General features: G+C 41.4%; 1 protein-coding gene across 1 annotated transcript in view; it reads left to right on the top strand.

Annotated features, from left to right (window-relative positions):
* pdlim7 (PDZ and LIM domain 7) overlaps window positions 1-18644 on the top strand; it is a 33348-nt gene that overhangs the window by 9340 nt on the left and 5364 nt on the right. Inside the window, exons 3-7 of the mRNA XM_062393720.1 lie at window positions 2107-2258; window positions 7218-7245; window positions 8130-8326; window positions 12511-12665; window positions 13041-13077. Coding sequence (XP_062249704.1) covers window positions 2107-2258; window positions 7218-7245; window positions 8130-8326; window positions 12511-12665; window positions 13041-13077 — 569 coding nt within the window. The remainder of the gene's footprint in view (window positions 1-2106; window positions 2259-7217; window positions 7246-8129; window positions 8327-12510; window positions 12666-13040; window positions 13078-18644) is intronic.

Raw genomic sequence — 18644 nt, 5'->3', positions numbered from 1 at the left:
GATCAGTGATCCTTTTATACTCGGTACAACAACATTTAAAAGACTTTTCCTCCAATAATTTATTCAGATTTTCACTTAAATTCTTGTCTGTTTTTATCAAAGTCCCCACTTCAAGATAAGCCTTGACCAGCTGTTTTTTTAAAGTGTAATTCTCAAATCTTTGATCATTCTTTAAATGCTGCTGATTTCTGTCCACATTCCAGCATGGGTATCTATTACTGAACTGTCTTGTAATATTTTAAGTCCTTAATTTTTCGCACAGTTTAAAGACTGTTTGTTTGTTGAGTTACCATTTAACACCTTTCTACAGCTCCCTCGAGGTTTGCGATGGCGCTTCTCTAGCTCCAACTAATGGGATATTCTGTTGTATAAAGCTAAAAAATAATTGTCCTGTTTTTTGAAAATGGACAAGGTGCTCAAGTTTTACTAGCCTGTATGCTAGTAAACCTCGCTGACACTGTGCCAGGCCGTGCCCCCCCTTTTTAAGAATATGTCACATCACATGTGTCCGTATCATTGTTGTTTTCCTCCAGTGGAAGCTGTTGAAACTCTCTGAAGTTCCTTTTTTAAATTGGAGGAATTATTTATTTTTTAACCCTTCTAATTGCTTCCAGTGAGTGCAAATCAAAGGCAATTAAAGTGGTGTTTGAACTCGGCTGTGAAATAAGGGTAGCCTGCATCGCCTCCGAGGAATGCTCCCCCCCCCCCCCCTTATTTTTATCTCTGCCGTGTTTTGATTCGAGGCAGCCTCCAACTTAGTCGTCTTTCAGAGGCGCAGAGTCGCTTCTCTCAACCTGAGCTGTCATCGTTCTTCACAGGGCACATTTCCTCCCCGCTCACACGAGTGTTTATGTTTAATGTACGGAAATCAAAGTGGCAAGTGTGATAGCTTAGCTGAACGTGGCAGAAAACTATTGATTGAACCGCTGAGTCCTCTGAGCTTTTGATGAGCTAACGTTTGCAGGGATCCGTGACATCAGAGACTAATCCTAATAGGGTTTTTGCCCCAAATCCCAGCACTCGCTCCCTTATCTGATGCCCAACACTTTGTACTCCACTTATCTGAGAGTTTGACACAAGTCTCGAGTTTATTAAGCCGCACGGCCAAGCTGACTAAGCCCTTACTAAACACGATGTGGTATTGCCTCTGTGTATATTGGCGTTTTGAGAGTTCATGGCAGACAGTGTCACGAGTGCTAAAAACCATTACTACCTTTACAGACTAAGTTCTTTCTGTGTGTCACAAGACCGCACCCTGCTTCACTCTGACTCAGTACGTCTGCATTCATTCGGTGTCAGCGTGAGAGGATGATGTCAGTCGTCAGTGACACAGGTCAATGACTTACCTCTCTCGATTTGGGGGGGGGGTAGAGGATGTTTTGTTCCAGTAAATGATGTGACTCTGTATAACATATGGTTTGTGTCTGCGGCTTTCACGAGTTCCATCTGCAGTAAATTATATGCTGATGACATCATGATGACATGTAATGCCTGTTCCTGGTAGTGTTGAGTGAAATCTCTCGACGGGGCCGTCACGCCCAGACACACAGACTCCCTGAGCTGATTATTAACTGTGGTTAACAGACGTTTCTGGGCATTTCTGGATATTCTATATCTTTGTTTTGAGCTTCTCTTATCTGTATGATAGAAAGGTTGGTAATGCAGTTTTCAGAAAATAATTATGTATCTTCAATATCTCTTTAATGTGTATATTAATATATATATATATATATATTTAATACATCATTATATACATCACTGACCAGGATAACAAAAAAAAAGTTAAATTGAGGAAACGCATCAAAAGTTATATTTCATGTTGTTGAAATAATCATTTTTTTATTTCTAACATTTAGGCAGGGTTATACAAAAACAACTCAACCCGTTTCCATGACATTTTGTGTAGGAACTCAAAATGACTTAAAGAACAAAACAGTTCAAGTTTAAGTTTCGTCTAGTTGTGTGTTTGACCAATTCCTCGAGCATCATCTTTGTATTTTTATAAACAGTAAAATTATACTTTTGCCCTTGGAGATTTTACCACTCAGTCTCCATCTCCCCAAACACATCTCCCTAACATCCGGTTTCTGTTTTCTTTCCCTCCAGCTGACCCCGGGCGGGAAGGCCGCTCAGGCTGGTGTCGGTGTCGGCGACTGGGTGGTGTCCATTGGCGACACCAACGCGGAGGACATGACCCACGTGGAGGCGCAGAACCAGATTAGAGCAGCAACAGACTCCCTCACCCTAACTCTCAGCAAGTAAGTCACCTGGCGGCGCCTGAAGGATTCTACAAACCTCCATTTTAGCTTGGTCAGCAGCATAAATCACCACAAAGCACACATCCTCCTTTTTCCTTACTTTGAGAAAAATGAGATTGCATAATGTCCTTGAGTTGCGGCCCAGTATGACAGATAGTTGCAAAATACCTATGAGTTACCATCTTGCACTTTCCATTATCTTACTGTCCTGATGCTTGCCTTGGTTTTAGATTTGGATCTGGATCAAATATCTGCTACTGGGTCAAAACCGTGCCAGAAAAATTGCTTTAAAAAGTCAATATTTCTGCAGGGGAGGTTTTTTGTTTTTTAATCCATTTTGTCTCTGTCTAATACAGAAGTAAACGGGTTGTTTCAAAAACCACTGAACAAATTTGAGTGGAATCTGACCTAATATCGCTTCGTAAAGATCATTCACAATTCAACACACATTGATTTAATTTTTGTGAACTCTTTGTACAAATTTGATCCACTGAACTGTAACAGTGCGGAACACATTGAGGTCTGTTGCTGGGTTTTCTGTTTATAAAATGCTCTTTTGGTACAAACGCTTGCCAAAGTCTTGCTGGGCTGTGCCTGGTTTAAACAAATTGCAGTGCATTTTTCAATTGGAACCACACTCAGTAGACAAGTGCACATATTAACCCAATATATGACAGATTTCTGCTTGTAGGGGCAATTTTTAAGAAGTTGAACAGCGATAATATGACAGTCAAGGAGTCCTAGGATCATCACTGTCAGGTTTAAATCCTCTAGACATTATTATTTATTAAAGTAATAAGAAGATTGTGTGAAGCTGCGAGATCTTAATTTCTTTCTAGCTCAGTATTACACTTATATCTGTCCTTTTCAGCCGTTAAATAGTGAAATAGTCTGCAAGACGACTGCTGTCATGTTGAACCACTGGCTTGTGATCAGGTGTGAGACCGTTTACACAAGAACCCATGGGAACCTATACTTTAGCTTTATAATGATATTAGAGAAACAGTTCCTTTTAGATTTACAGCATTCTGTTGTTCAGTATGTGCCAGCAAAATCTATTTTCAAATTTAAATTGAATTCTCACAGGATAACCTTCATACCTGCTCACATAACAGCTGCCAGAAATTCCTGACTGATAAAGTATCTCTGTAGACTACAAGCCAAATGTTTCATCACAGGCTTAATTACAGGAAACAGATTCCCCTCCCAGAGAAACGCAAAACATAACCATCCAAGAGCCCAAAGCCTTTGGAAAACGAGAAGCTATTGACTCGCTAAGTAATAAAGATGTGCCTCGCTGCCGTCATGGGACTCATTTTGATTCTGTGATACTCATAAGTGTAGAGGTTGTGATCACAGCTGTAACTGAGCTATTTTCACTTCCAGTTCATTTTGTAGTCTCCTGCCTGGAGACTCAGCTGTTAAGTTCCTGACAAATGTTCTTTGTTCACTTGGTTTGTCGAGTCAGAAGAGCCACATGTCTTTTCTGTTACCTTCCAGATGAAAACGGAGTCAGAGTGAAAAAATGAAATAGTCTCAGATTTAGAGAGAGATCCCGCTGAACGTCAGCAGCAGTCTCCTCCTCCCTCATTCACACAGCATGGATTTCTCTGCTCGCGTCACTAAATCCAGCCGATCCACAACTTCATGTTTCGTTTTTCTAAATAATAATCTAGTATTAAGCTTTTCACAACTAGAGACCTGGGAGACAGGAAGTCGATTAAGTTCCAGACGAATAATCTTTCTGGTCTCTTTTTAATCAAAAATGCCAGACATTGGCGGGCTCCTCAGAAGTGAGGATTTTCTTTGTCATACGGGAGAGGGAGGTGAAAATAATCGGCAGATAAATCTATAATGAAAAGTAGTTCTTACTTGCAGGCCCAGCATAAAATCAATGTCAAAGAGAACAGATGAGTGTTGGTATTGAAATCAATACATGAGACATATTATGCTCTGCTAAAAGAGCAAAGATTAAGCTATTTTATCAGTTTTGTTCAGATGGAAAAGCGAGAGAATAATGGAGGAAAAGGAGAGAGAGAGAAGTAGGTAAAGGGGGAGGAAAGCACAGAGAATGTTAAATTTAGCAGAATCACTGTCTTACGTCCACTGTAATCTTGTGTGTAATATGTAGCTTAAAGTCACTAATTATTGCAGCAGGTTATTTTAGGTAACATTTTAAAACATCCGTCTCTTTCCGAGCAAAGAACTGCAGTTCACCCGTTGTATCTCCATAACGCCAAAACACATTGCTGATGTTGCACGTTTTCCCCTGCAGATAGAGGTCACACGCTACTCTCCGACCTACTAAATGCCTTAAAAGGAGTGTGAGGGAGAGCGAGGGAGCCGCAAACTCCCAGGTTGGAGTTTGAGAGAGAGAGAGAGAGAGAGAGAGAGAGAGAGAGGGGAGGGAAAAGTGCAAGGGGAAGAGTTAGAAAAAAGAGAAGGTGAGAATTTTGTCGGGTTTGTGGATAACTGGGGATAAGAACCGAGCACAAACAGAAGATTTGGCTGAATTGTTGTTCCTGCACATTTAAATACAAAAGTCCTACATCTATTTAATCCAAGAATGTTTTTTATTCTTCTTTCACCTTTAAGACGCAGCGAGTGGTGATATATTTTGATAGTCCTGTAATAAACCCGGCGTGTTTACTTAACTGCGGCCGTACTCTTCCAGCTCTCTGCGGTTTGCCTCCTCTATTTCTCATCTCCTTGTGGAGTCCGGGGATGGTAAACATTTCACATTCTTCCACTCCCGCCCTCTCCCATTGTTGCCTGCGTTGTAAGACAAGCAAACATTGTGTCCCCGTTACACTTATCAGAGAGGAGCTATTGTCAGTTTTATTCACTCGTATCTTGGCTGCCATCCACGGCTTCCTTTATGTCAAGAGAGGAGGACAGCTGCACGGCGATGAGCCGAGGTGCCATTGTTTGCTTTAGTGCCTCATTTTGTTAAAATCCAATGATCGTGGTCTGGATAGTTGTGGTTGGAGGTTTGATTATATTCGCGGTGTGTGCGATGGGGTTAATGGTGCCGTGGGAGTTCTCATTCCTGTAGAGCAACTTCACGTTTTATCTGAAATCAGCTCAAAGCCCAATATGCATCATCTAAACTAAGTGACCCGTGAAATGAGGCAGGAAATGATCTCATGCGGCGCTCATATTCCGTTTCAGCGCAGGTCAAACTTATTCCATGCTGCAGTGACTTAATCAGTTCCGTGTTTGCTCATTTAAGCTCGGTTTGCCAGAATAAATACAGAGATGGAACAGCTGTCGTACACATTCCTCATATCCCCCGATTTCAGCGGTGACTCATCAAATTGTTGGGTAAGGCGAGCCGAAGTGCTGCGAGTGTCACATTTATTTGTCTTCCAAGAAATGTGACGTGCACAGACATGTCAGTGCGCCTCTGCTCCTCTTCTCTGGATCTGCCCTGTCGTCATCCGGTCTGTAATGGAAGCACTGTTTTGTGTGTGAGGCCGTGCTCTGAAACAAGGAGGGCGACAGCAGGAAACGCAGCTTTGTGTAGAATGTACACACTGTGGTCAGGGGACGGTGATGCTTGATGTTTGGTTGCATCTGGAGCCAACACCACTGTAAACCTTTTTAAGTATATTTGATTTTTTTAACCATCTGCTGTGCTGCTCCAGCCAGCAAGGGCACTGAGATAATGTCAGTCGTGGGATTAGAGCGGTGATCATCACTGGGCCACCTGCGGTATGATATTAGCTGGGTGGTGGTTGATATGCAGCTAAGAAAAGTAGTGCGTTTTAGAGAGTGCATAATGAGAGGAGAGCAAACTTCAGTGGTTCTATGACCTGATTCTTTTCGCACATTATTTCTGTCTTTGTTTCGTCTGCTGATTAGCATAACCGCTGAGATATGAGCAGACAGGGAGCTGGCTGCAGATGGTGGGTGTCCACGGGGCATTGGAACACAAGTGATATCAGCAAACATGTCCAGTTTGAACCCGATTATCTTAACCACAAGTTCAGATATAAAGACAAAGGCGCAGTTCTAACCCAAACTTGATATGTTTTCAGTGCAGGGCTACTTTTTACTTCTTAGACGAGTGTAGGGGATATTTTGTGTGTTTTCTTTCTATCTGGCGTCTCTGAGTAGTTCAGATAAGTGGGTTTAACTGGACTTTAAAACCGGTGTGATCACTTGTTTTCAAAACCCATAATAAAACTGTCTCAAGCATTTAGCAAAGAGACTGAAACTCCCTGTTTTTGGAGTCAAAGCATGCAGGTTTTCTCCAAAGGGAACTTCAACAAAAAGACACAGCCTGTAAATTATAGTGGGGTCCAAAGGTCTGTCACCACTTTCCTCTTTTGGATCCCATATCTCCTCTCTCTGTTTGAAGGAGCAGGATTACACAAAAACCCAGCATCTGATTTCCATCAAACTTTGTGAAAGGGCGGGGGTATGACCCCAGACAGAATCCATATAGTTATGATGCAGATTCCAATTGAGGGCCTGATCGAGGATTATTTATTTTTTCTTCACTTTTTGTAGGATTGCATTTTTCAACAATTGTATTGATCTTTCAGAAAATAATTCCTGGATCTAGATGAAACAAACCAAACTGATAATTATCATTGTGTGCGGTGTGTGTGCTGATCCAGGTACAAATCTGGATCGAGTGAACTTGAATGTAGTTTGATAAGAGGACTATATTCACTCCACTGACCAAGCTATAGCTAAAGTAGCATTCTCCAGTTTGTAGTCTCTATTTTATCTATTTGATGTATTTTCTCATTGTTGGTCTTGAAGTTTCAATTAATTACAAACATTCCTTTTAGAAGGAGGCTGTGTGAAAAATATCTTTTCCTTTGACTGAAACATTGCAAACTTTGGAGATTTAGAAATCGCAGACTGTATATTCAGACTGTGACGTAAACATTTTCCAGATGAGTTTAATGAAACCATGTTTTAATTACGGTTCTTTTCTCTCCACAGAGCTTACAAAGCAGGTGGAGACCAGAAGGTAAGACTATAATTGCCACTTGGATGCTTTTTGCATGGTCTGCTACTGAACTACAGGGAAACGTAATTAAATCTGAAACTTCCTTTTAATCATTGTCCACCACTGGCCTCACCAGTGTGTTGTGTCACCGGGTGTTTAAATCCATCTGATACACCTGTCAAGCTCACACAGAGTCCGTGTGCTGTGCATTAGCTAAGCACCAGTGAGTTGCTAAATGAGATGTTTGCTGGATGGAGTGTGTCGTGAATCTTCTTTTGAAATTCCCTGCAGTGTGTTTTTGTAATGCCTTGCACAATCCCTGATAGCAGATGAATACTGATTCTTTGAGCTCCAGTGCCAAACCCTCTGGAGAGTTCCGTGCCCAGCTGATTACAGTCTGAATGGCACAGTGGTGTCTGGAACTTCTTTGTGCTGCACGCTGTTCTAGTGAAACAGCTGGAATATAATTCTCTCACAAAGTCAATGTTCCATTTTAGTAGGTGTTCCGGCAGGCTGGGCATAATGCTCAGTGTGGCATCTCATTAGTGAGTCATGTCAGTCAAATATGACAATTTCTCTCCTTGAACATTTCGTTTTTGGGGGTTTTTACCAGCAGCAGCAGATTACTTTGGCCAGTCCCTGGCCGACGGCCAACACAAATAAAATGGCTGTGTTCACACTTCTTACGCACTTGTGCAGAGAAAAGCCTGCAGGCTTTGACAGAGCCGCTCCTGCAGCACAGAGTAATCATTTGCCATGAGAAAATATTGGGCTGCACGGGAAGCTTTCTTAACGTACCGCTTGGGATTGTGCAACAGCAGAAGGAACTTTTACTGTGTGTCAGAAATGTCTAACTGCATGTTGTGCACTGTGCTGCATTGTCTCCCTCTCCCACACCCTCATAGGACTCGCTTGCTCCGGCTTCTGTTCAGCCAAAGTACTCCTTTGCCCCCAGCACAGCCATTAACAAGATGGCGAGGCCATTTACAGCAGGTGGTGTTAGTGCCAACTCAGGACCTTCTATTAAACCTGTTGCCTACTCGCCCAAACTTAACACGCCTTGCTCGCAGGGCCGTGCCAGTATGCAGCAGCCACAGAATGGGTAGGTGGATGAATAAACACTCTTACCTTCTGAACCACAATGTGACTGATGTGGTTTTAATGGTATTTTTGACATCTCATTATTCTGGTTTTACACTAAAGGGAAAATAACCCCGTTGGGATTCCCAAACTGCATTACGTCAGGAACTGACTTCAATCACGGCTGCAGCCTGCTGCCAAAATGCTGTCACTGATTTTAAGAAGCATTACAGACCAGAACAAAGACGAATTAAACATAACAAATGCTGAGATCCAGTTAATCGACCCAATCTATGAAAATTAGTAAGACGAAAAGCACATGTCGGCTGTTTTATTACCCTGTGCTGTTGTTCTCACCAACAGTACCAGTAACCTACCTCATATTGTGTCGTGACAGACGTCGACCATAGAACCATTCAGTCAAAAAGGAGGAGGTTGTCTTGGTGCCTTTTGTCAAAAACAGATCCACACTATCTTGTTTATCATAGTTTGGTTCAGACAGATATTATACTGTCTTCCTCAACACTGGATTTTATCAGATGACACAAACTCTTTTTACAGAGATTAGACGTGTTGATCGTCACTCACACATTTCTGGTCTCGTAAAATTAGTTTTTTTCTCACTGTGCGGGTGAATATCTTTTGACGCTGCAGAAGTTGTCATTTATTTTTGTAAATATAGATTTATTTTCCATCAAACCTCCCCCTCTAATCCCCATCATCCTCACTATATGTGTGTGTGTCTGTGTGTGTGTGTGTGTGTCTGTGAAACAAACCAAAATGTAAGACTTTACGGTCTTTGAGAAATGAATCATCTCTCGCAAAACAATCAACCTTTTTCAATATTGTTATTTACTGGCTGTGATTCTTACCTCTATCTAAAACAAATTGAAGAATTGATTACATTCAAATCCATGGCAATAATTTAGAACTCGATCGGCACTAAACTGGCAGGGAAATAAAAAAACATTCTGTAAATACCACAACATAATTTTCAATAATAGCATTATAACCAAAGTCAAATATATATAAATAAAATGGTTATGCGTCGTGCACATCGAGGAGTTATAACACGTAACTGATCTACCACAGATCTGTAAAATATTTTCTGTTCTGATTCTCTGCGCTGGAGCAAAAATCGTTCTTAAAACTCTAAAGAAATAATAATGTGGCATTTATCGTGATAATTATCGATATGAGAATATTTTTTCTTGATGTAATTTTTGGCCATAATGTCCAGGCCTGCTCCGGACAAAAATTATTTTCATTGTTGTATTGTTAGTCATGTTTTGTCTTCAGTTTCTCTTTCTGAAGAAGTTACATCAGAGTAGTAATGGAAAATCTTGGTGGATGTTTTTAGGACCTAAAAGCTGGAACTGAATAATCACTGAAATACATTTGATGTTTTTCAAGTTAAAATGATTCCTCCCAGGTCTGATGTTGAGTCCCTCAAGTTAACTTCTGCTCTGTTGTGTTGAAAACAAAAACCGAATCTTTGATTCGGCTTCGAAAAGTTTCACTTTGAAAACTTTCTTGATCAGTTTGGCTTCTGTCCTCTATATAATGCAAAAAACTAACTTGGTTCAAAAGATGATTTTAAAGATGCAATAATTTCTGCTGTGCATTAAAATGGACCCAACTCTTGCAGCTATAATTACCAAAGAGATAAACGGCAGTATCCTCCAGTTTTATTTTACCACTCAATTTTTCAGATTTTACAAGGATTGCAGGACATATTTTAAAGGATCCTCAAACTGGCTCTAAATGTCATGACACGGTCTTCAGGAATAGGCCCGTCTGGCTCCTGTAATTTGGGTCATGGTGGTGGTCGGACTGCATGCAGCCATTGGTGAGATGTGGTCTGTTGCCGTTTTTAGCCCGGCTCATAAATTCTGCCAGGTTCCCACACAGCCTTTACGGTCCCGTCGCTGGATTATTTAAGCAGCTTCACTCGCTTACCCCAGGAGAGGCGTCACATGCTCGTGAAGTTTCTCTGCAGATGGCGCGGACGCATTCCCCAGGCCTTCTTTGAAAAGAATGCAGCCTAATTAAAAGTGTCAGCCGGGTTTGATGAAGACATTGTTGGATTTCCTCAGACCGTAAACAGTTTGCTGCAAACGGCGTATGACTAATGTGTCCAGACGGGTGGCATTGAAACAGGTTTTGTGTGATGTTGTTTGTGCAGAGCTTATTCCAACATCATAAGAGGTCTCTGCCGTGGCATTTGTGGGAGGAAAATTAGACAAACTGCAGCGACACACAAATCAGGCAAAAGGGCTTTTTTTGGCAAACGCACAGGGATTTACATAACACTGACAAGGATTTGGGCACATGGACGAGAGGAGCAGAACGGCGAAGGTTTTGTGCCAAATGTCGGGAGTCATTTTGGGTCAGGGGGACAATAGAAGGTTTGACAGGCTGACAATCCCCTCTCTCACTGTCTCACTGAGCTGTTTGACAATGACAGCATGTCTCGTGTCACCTCCTGCTTGTTTGTTTTGCATCCTGCAGTATTTTTTAATCTTCTGCTGTGTAAAACCTCTGTCATATTGACGTGTTCTGTTTCTCATTTAACCCCAAACTGAACTCCTTCTCCTTCCTCCTCTGTTTTTTTCTACTCCTGTCTTTTAACTCTGCAGATGGAAACTCTTGACAAGTTAGTATATTTCTTTGCCTTTTTAAATTGTTTTTCAAACTTGTACATGATTTCCATCCCTTATCGTAGTGTTTCCCAACCTTTTTGTGTTGTGACCTGTTGAAACAAAGCCTGTTGTGGGCCAACCCTCAGGTTTGGCACAACTGCTCTGGTGGCTACATCCACACTACCACGATTCCTTTAGAAAACACTTTTTTCAAACTAAAACCCTCTTTCTCAAAACAAGTTTGGCTCCACATCAGTTTCAATTCCTTTCCATACTAACTTGCCTATAATAATATATCACCTGACTGCTCACTTACACTGGTCATGCGTGTGCTGGTGTAAATAGGAATTCTTCTTCTTTTAATGAATTAACCATGTTGCGTTCCACACTGGTAGCCGAGGCTTATGCCGGTTGTTTTCTCCTGGAAAGGGTTTGTGTGAGAGCAACCTGATGAATCAGCTAAAGCTACGCAGTGGCTGAAAATGTATCAACCAATCAGCAAGTGAGTGACCTGGACAATATTTCGAAACGTCTCCGTTTCTGTCATTGTAGACTAAAACGTAGCCCTGAGTTTTCAATCTAAAAAGGGTTGAGCAGTGTTTCCAAACTCTGGAGTAGTGTGGACGCCACGTGTATCCGTAGCAGAGTTGTTGTGTTTTGCATACAAACACATGGCAGTATGGATGTAGCCTTAGAATCCATTTCACCATTTGCAATCTCACCAATGTGGACAGGTTTAAATGATACACAGACCAGAATTACACATATATATATATATATATATATATATATATATAAAAAACATCTAATAAGATAAAATCAATCTCTAATATTTGCTTGCAATCTGTTCTTTGTCTTTTCTCTGCTAACTCCATACATTCTTTGTTTGATCTGTGGTCCACTCTACAGGGGTGAAGCTACTTACTATGACGATATGTACCTAGACTCCAAGTAAGGGGCAGCTGCATGCAGGCTCGTTTGTCAGCAGTTTATTATGGCCGAGCTCATAATGACGAGAGAAAAGTGCTGATGCTCTTGTGTATATTCAATGATTGGATTTACAGAACAAAGATGCCGGGTCGTTAAAATGAGATCCATCTTTCATCCTCTTCTTGCTTTTTGACAAACGCATGCTGCAGTTCACCTACAAATGTGTTGGGGGGGAAAAAAAGAGCTTGAAATGAAAAGCTGTGCTGCTTCTTGAGTTGTTTAGCACAATCAAAGCTTTAGTGTGTACTAAACGTCGTCCACAATCAAGGCTAGATGCTGTAATCCTGACAGCTCTTTGCCCATTGATTTTAATGACCGTTATAAATACAGTTTCTAATGTGTTAATGTCCATTTATGAGTCTACAGTGTGCCCATGAGAAATCTAAGTAATGGCCATCCATTAGCTTGCTTATTGCGTGACTGTGATACTGAGCATTACTCTTAAGTATTGCATGATGTGCTTGGGGTGTCCTCTATTTCCAAGGTCACTTGATTAGTTGTGTGAGTGGGTCGTCCCTTAATGGGGTTGTGTTAACTGGCCTGCCGTGTGCTGCTGCTGGGTGTGTGTGTGCAGGCACGGCCTCAGGGTGGACAACATGGCCTGTTTTATCCCCAACGACCGCAGCAAGAAGAGGCTGATTCAGGACACTGAGGACTGGCAGCCCCGCACCGGCACCACCCAGTCCCGCTCCTTCCGCATCCTGGCCCAGCTAACAGGCACCGACTTCAGTAAGTCAGGACTGAGTCCTGCAAAGTGACATTGCAGAGATGGAGGCCTATGAGTGAGCTGTTGATTTGATCATAGTCACTGTCAGAGTGAGCGACACAGTAAAGGTGGATTACACAGAGGGACTATTTTTCAGCTGTGGATGGGGGACTCCACTGTCAGGTGGCTCTTACTTTTCCATGACTGTAATCAGTCTGAAAAATCTACTGCACGTCTACATGTTGATCATCTGTGTAGGAGCCACCTGTTCATGTAATGATTGTTATTTGTATAGGCTCAACTGGCTGTTTGTCTGTTAGAAAGGCAGAAGTAAGTGTGTGTCAACTTTTATCAGCAAGACATGATGCTGATGTGTGTGTCTCTCCTGGATCTCTCAGTGCAGGACCCAGATGATGAAAACATGAAGAGGTCCAGGTAAAAACTGGAGTGGCATTGATTTGATCAGTTGTGTGTTTGTGTGGAAGCTTGAGTTTGAGTCTTATTTTGAATTATATCTCTTCTTCTACATTTGAGATAGTTGTGTTTTGCTGTTGAAATATTGCTGCTTTAAACACTGGCGTTTGTGGTGTGATTTGGATTTACTTTACTATCATTAGTACAAGAATCTGCTCTGTGACAAATTAAATCATTTATATTAATAAAACATTTGAATAGATTTTCCAGCTTATTTGCTTTCATGCCGAAAGTTGGATGAGAAGATGTATAAACACTGGGCAAAATATCAGTATTGTTAAAAATATAATTTATTCAATAGATTTGTAAAATGTTTGAAATTTTTTGTTTGTGATTCTCTGCTCATAAAGAAGATTTTAAAAAACAAAACATTCATTCAGGGGCAAACAATCTTTAAACTTAAAATAAATAATGAAGTAACATTTCTGTCGATAATTAGATATCGACTCATGAACATTTTTATTATTTTATTTGGCTCAAAGTTAGCATCTACTTAGCATAGCATAAAGACTTGGAACAGAGTTCTATAGCTTGTCTTTCTTCTCATGTATCTCTCGCCAAGAAAGCAAAAACATTTAACTATTCCTTGGATTCACTTTAGAATTGACCTCTTAACCCATCTTAGCTTTTCTGTTTCTGTGTTGTTTCATCTGCTTCATCCCTTCTGATACTATTTCCCCTTTTTGTGCACTTTACTCCACTTCCTGCTCTCTCCTGCTCTTCTTTTTCTTTAATTTAACTCCTCTCCCCTACAATCTATTTCCTTCCTGTCTATCTCTGTTTCATATCTCTGTTGCTTGGGGCAGGGAAAAGTTCCTCACCGAGATTCAGAGTCCCCGCTATGCCCGGCTGAGAGATTGGCACCACGACAGGTCTGCCCGTGCCCTCAATATCAAATCCTGAGCGACACCCCAGACGCCATGAGATGCCGAGCCCGGCCAGAGCCTGCTAGCGATAGCCACACCGCAAACGACTACGTGACAAAGACGACGGAGGTAGCTGACCGTCCAATGGCAGTTGACAAATTCGCCTCTCGGATAACAGATGGGGGTGAAAAAAAGAAGTTTGGAGAAATAAAGATAAAGCAAAGCAATAATACAAGAAATGTAGCCTAGTTCACAAAGCCCAAAGTGGAACCTTGCATACTGAGCCTAAGTGGAAGATCTCCCTCTGAATGTCTGACTTGATGATTGTTGACAACTCTGTGGACCGCTGTGTCTGTAGACCTATTTTCCATTTCACACCGCGTTACTCGGAGTCAACGAGTGGGAAGGTGGGAAGGGGGTCTCAGCGGTGGGAAGCACATTTCTGTTTGTTAATTCTTCTTTTGATTTTGTGGTTCACCCCCTCTTTTGATCATTTTGTCTCTCTCTCTCTCGCTCGCTCTCTCTCTCTCTGCCTGCTTCCATTGACTGAGTTCTTCATCTTTTAGAGTTTTCATTTCTGATCCCCTCATCTTGTAGACTTCTCCAACCATTTAAAAAGAAAAGGAAGATAAATCTGTACCTTTCTTTCCTGCTGTCATCAAAAAAAATATATAAAAACACCTGAAAACAGAAACTCTTGCTTCTTTGTCCTTTTCTCCTGTGTTTCCGTTCTTCTTGTTTATACTTATTTTCCCTCTTTCTTTTGCTGAGTCGCAACACTTTCCTTATTCACCTGTTGTACAGAACAAAAATGATTATGTAGAAACAGGCTTTTCCCTGCTATTCATGGAGGTCTGAATTAATGGGGTGTCCTCTCAAAGATCACGGTTCAAGGTTTATTTTTATTGCCTCAGAGAGAAAATTGTTGGGTAGTCGGGCATAAAAACAACAAATGAGCACAGGCGCGCATGAAGTAATACACATTCCCGAAGTGCACAATGTGCACATCGAGAAAATAAAGCCTTTAGTCTGTTGCAATTGCCTGAAATAAAAAAATTCGAAAGAGTATTTAAAACCTAATGAAAATACCAACATTTTATATTTAGAGTTCAGCTGAGCATTTCAACTGAGCAGTGAAAGTAAAATGGTCAGACAGCTCTATACAAAACATTGAAAATCACCAAATCCGATGTCATAAAACATTTGATGGTCAGATATTTACAAGGATATAAAACTGTATAAAAAGACGGCTGTGAACTATTCAGAAACCATCCCCGTGGACACGGCACAAAATGTACAATGGCTCTTAGGTGTCCAGGAGAAAAACATGTTGATGATTGTGATGGAAACATGGCATCAGGAACTCGGCAGATGAAACTTGGAACCAACAAAAACGTGAGCTGAGGGGAGTGAATGAGAAATGTCTGGTAGTGGTCGTGGCTATCGTCGGTTACGTCTTTGATATTCAGGGATTTGATGTTGCTCAAAATACAATGAGATTGGTTAAACTCCGGTGATCACGAGCTGTTCTTGCTGCTTATTCCCCCCATAAAGGTTTTGTGTATTTTCAGAATATTAAGTATTTTTACTCATTAAATTAGGACTTTATTTTCATAATACTACGAAAAATACTTTCCTCCTACAACAATGTTCTTGTAATATTAATCTGTTGTAGAAAGGGGAAGCATGTGTTGAAAATGCAAATTAGGAGCAGTGTAGAAAGTTATTGGTAACTTACTGCTAATTAGTGATATCACATAACTACCTAAATAGGCGAAATCAATTTTGTAGCAATCAGTCAATCCAAAGGGCGTTAATCCAGGACGGTGTCAGCACAAGCTTAATATCAGATTTAGATGATTAGCACGAATCGACCATGACAACCATGTGTAGGAATTTCAGCAGTAACAAATATATGATGATGGGAAACAAAGAAAATGTAATAGTTTGTAAAAAAAAAAAAGGGAGAAATATCACTTTAAACATGGTGCATGTAAAAAGAGTCTGCAGCCTTTGCACATGTTTTCTTCACACAATGTGCCTGGTAAACAATAAGGACCGATGAATGACAGAAAGAGGTTGTTAATTAAAACCCGAGCAGTCTGTAGCACACAGGCTCCCTCTGCTCTCCAGGACGCGTGCCACCATTCTCTGACATCTGCCTCCAGTTGTCACAGCCGGGCTCCCGTTTGCATCATCGTTACCGTCTCACTGTGGAGGGTGACACATGTCAGAGGCTTCTTGCTCCGGCTGAAATCAAAAACCTGCTCCCTTCTTTCTGCCGGCTGCTGAGCCGCCAACAAACTCTCTGCTTTCTTCCCTGCTCAGTTTGATGCATCCCACAGGGGACGAGGCCCCGAATAGGAAAAATCATAGGTGTAAAGACACAGCAAATGTCAAGGAAATGTTCCACGGGGTGCTGTGTGGAGCGTCTGTGATGCAGGAATTGTGCACCTGCAACACTGGGCCTCTCGCTGAGCGTACAGAGGAGGAGGAGGAGGAGGTTGTTGAAAGCGTTGAAAATGTCAAGCAGACATGATCCGGCTGCTCCGGGTGGGAACAAGCAGCTGTAGAGGATGTTCTCCAATTTGCACCTGCAACATTCAGCAGTGAGGCGCCGCCAAACAAACGTCTCAGAGGTGAGCGTGAGAAGTCAGAGCCACCGGCCGTGTTGTGATGTAGGGCAGCATGGCAGGGGAGCGTAGCCGGGGGGGGGGGGGGCAGCAGACCCAGTGTTGACCAGGATGTTGTGTTGTGAGTTGTTAGGTGGCGCTCCAGGAGGCAGGAATGGGTGGAGGGCAGCTGACCTTGGGTCTGTGAGTCAAACAGGCTATAACAGGTTTGTTCTGTCCTTTGTTTGCCCTGAGATCCCTCTCATCCAGCCTCCTTTTGTCCCTTTCTCTGCTCTGCTGTAGTTTCAATCCTAAAATCCATCTTTAATGGGGGTCTTACCTGCCTGGGATTGAACTTCCTCTCTCCGTCACCAGCCCTGCAAGCCATCTTCCTGCTATTGCAGGGGGATTTGTTCTCCTTTTATTATTCAGAATATGCTGTTTGGAAAGCAGCATAGATCGCTTGGTTGGATGCCTCCCAGTTGTGTTTCTGTAACTTCTCCTCCCTCCGTAAGGTTTTGTGTTTACTGTTTTGTGTTTTAATTGATAGGCGGATACAACCCGACACAGGCGGCGCTATAGAACAACGCTGCTGCGGCGTGATCCACTTCACATCTGCCTCTTCTTCCTTTGCAAATGAGGAAGGATTTCATCATCTTTCATTAGTGTATTGTAGATGATGTAAACATGATCGAAGCCTAAGGCGCTGTTATATTTTTTTCTCCCAAGATGAGACGCCTCCAGAGCTCGCTGACTTGGTTCAGAAGTTGTTTTTCAATCTCAGTCGGATTCTCTGAATATGGTGACGCTTGCTGCGGGTAACATCACTTTCAGATGTAGGAGCAGCTCTTTATTGCTACACTGTGCTCACACGCAGGCTTGAAGTGAAACTCTTTTGCATTCAACTCTGATGAGATTTTTTCTTTCCTAACTTTGCCTGTGATGACGTCAATCAATCCGAGGCGATGCGCAGGTTTCCTTCTGCTCACATACTACGAGTAAGACGTGTTTATCAGATCCACACCTTCATATCCTCTGTTCAGTATCAGATTTGTATTATCAGATAAAACGGACTTCCGAGACAAATAGTCCATTGTCTCGTTAGAAAAATTCTGCTGAAATTATGTCATGAAAGCAGTTTATCTTGGCACAGCAGGTGAGGTCATCCTGTTGATTCTAGAGCCCAACCATTACATCAGTTGGCCTGCATAAGTTTTCATATCAGTAAACATGTGACAGTAATACCTGCATGCAGGCCAACTGATGTAGATGCAGGAAATACATGCAGGTATTACTTTCACATGATATGAAAAGTTTGACTTAAAAGAATGAACAATGCAGAAAAAATGTGCATTAATTACATTTGAAGGAAGAAATTATGTTCACCCTCCTTAATAAGTCTCGATATAGTTGGTTGTGTTTGTTTCCTTTTCATATATAATTATTAATGATACAGTTTATGCGTTAACTGTAAAACTTCTAGCCACAATTACATTTCTTTGTCATAAGGGTTTGATCTAAACATTTTAGAAATAATTAACTCCACTTACAATTTTTTTATTTGTAAGTGGGATTGCAGTAACTGGATTTGACTTGGGACAGAAAAATCCAGCCATTACATTTTGGTGTGGAACCAGATCCAGGATCTCTTTTTACTTTCTTACACATTGTGAGAGTTTTTTAAAAACCCTTTTCACTGTTTTCTCAGGTGATAATTAATGATGTCACTGAAAAAAATCTGGCACATTTATGGATATGAATGTGTGAATTTGGTGCAGTTTTATCAAATTTGAGGGGACTGTTTGTCCTGGCGGAGGTATGCGCTCTTAAGTTCTATTCTATTTATAATCTTTTATCTTATTGCCAATTTAAAAAAAACACATTTATATCTTTATTTGAGATGTTTTACTCAATAATATAATCAGCACTGACTAATACAAATTCATGTTGTTCTGGCTCTGGTGGATACTGATTAATATTAATGATGATGATGTTGCCTTTAATTGTTAATACAAAACATTATCTGTGGCACAACATAATGGAGGCAGTC

Source organism: Platichthys flesus, chromosome 8 (assembly GCF_949316205.1).
Source record: "Platichthys flesus chromosome 8, fPlaFle2.1, whole genome shotgun sequence".
Classification (NCBI taxonomy): domain Eukaryota; kingdom Metazoa; phylum Chordata; class Actinopteri; order Pleuronectiformes; family Pleuronectidae; genus Platichthys; species Platichthys flesus.
This window is presented reverse-complemented; position numbering and strand designations above follow the sequence as displayed.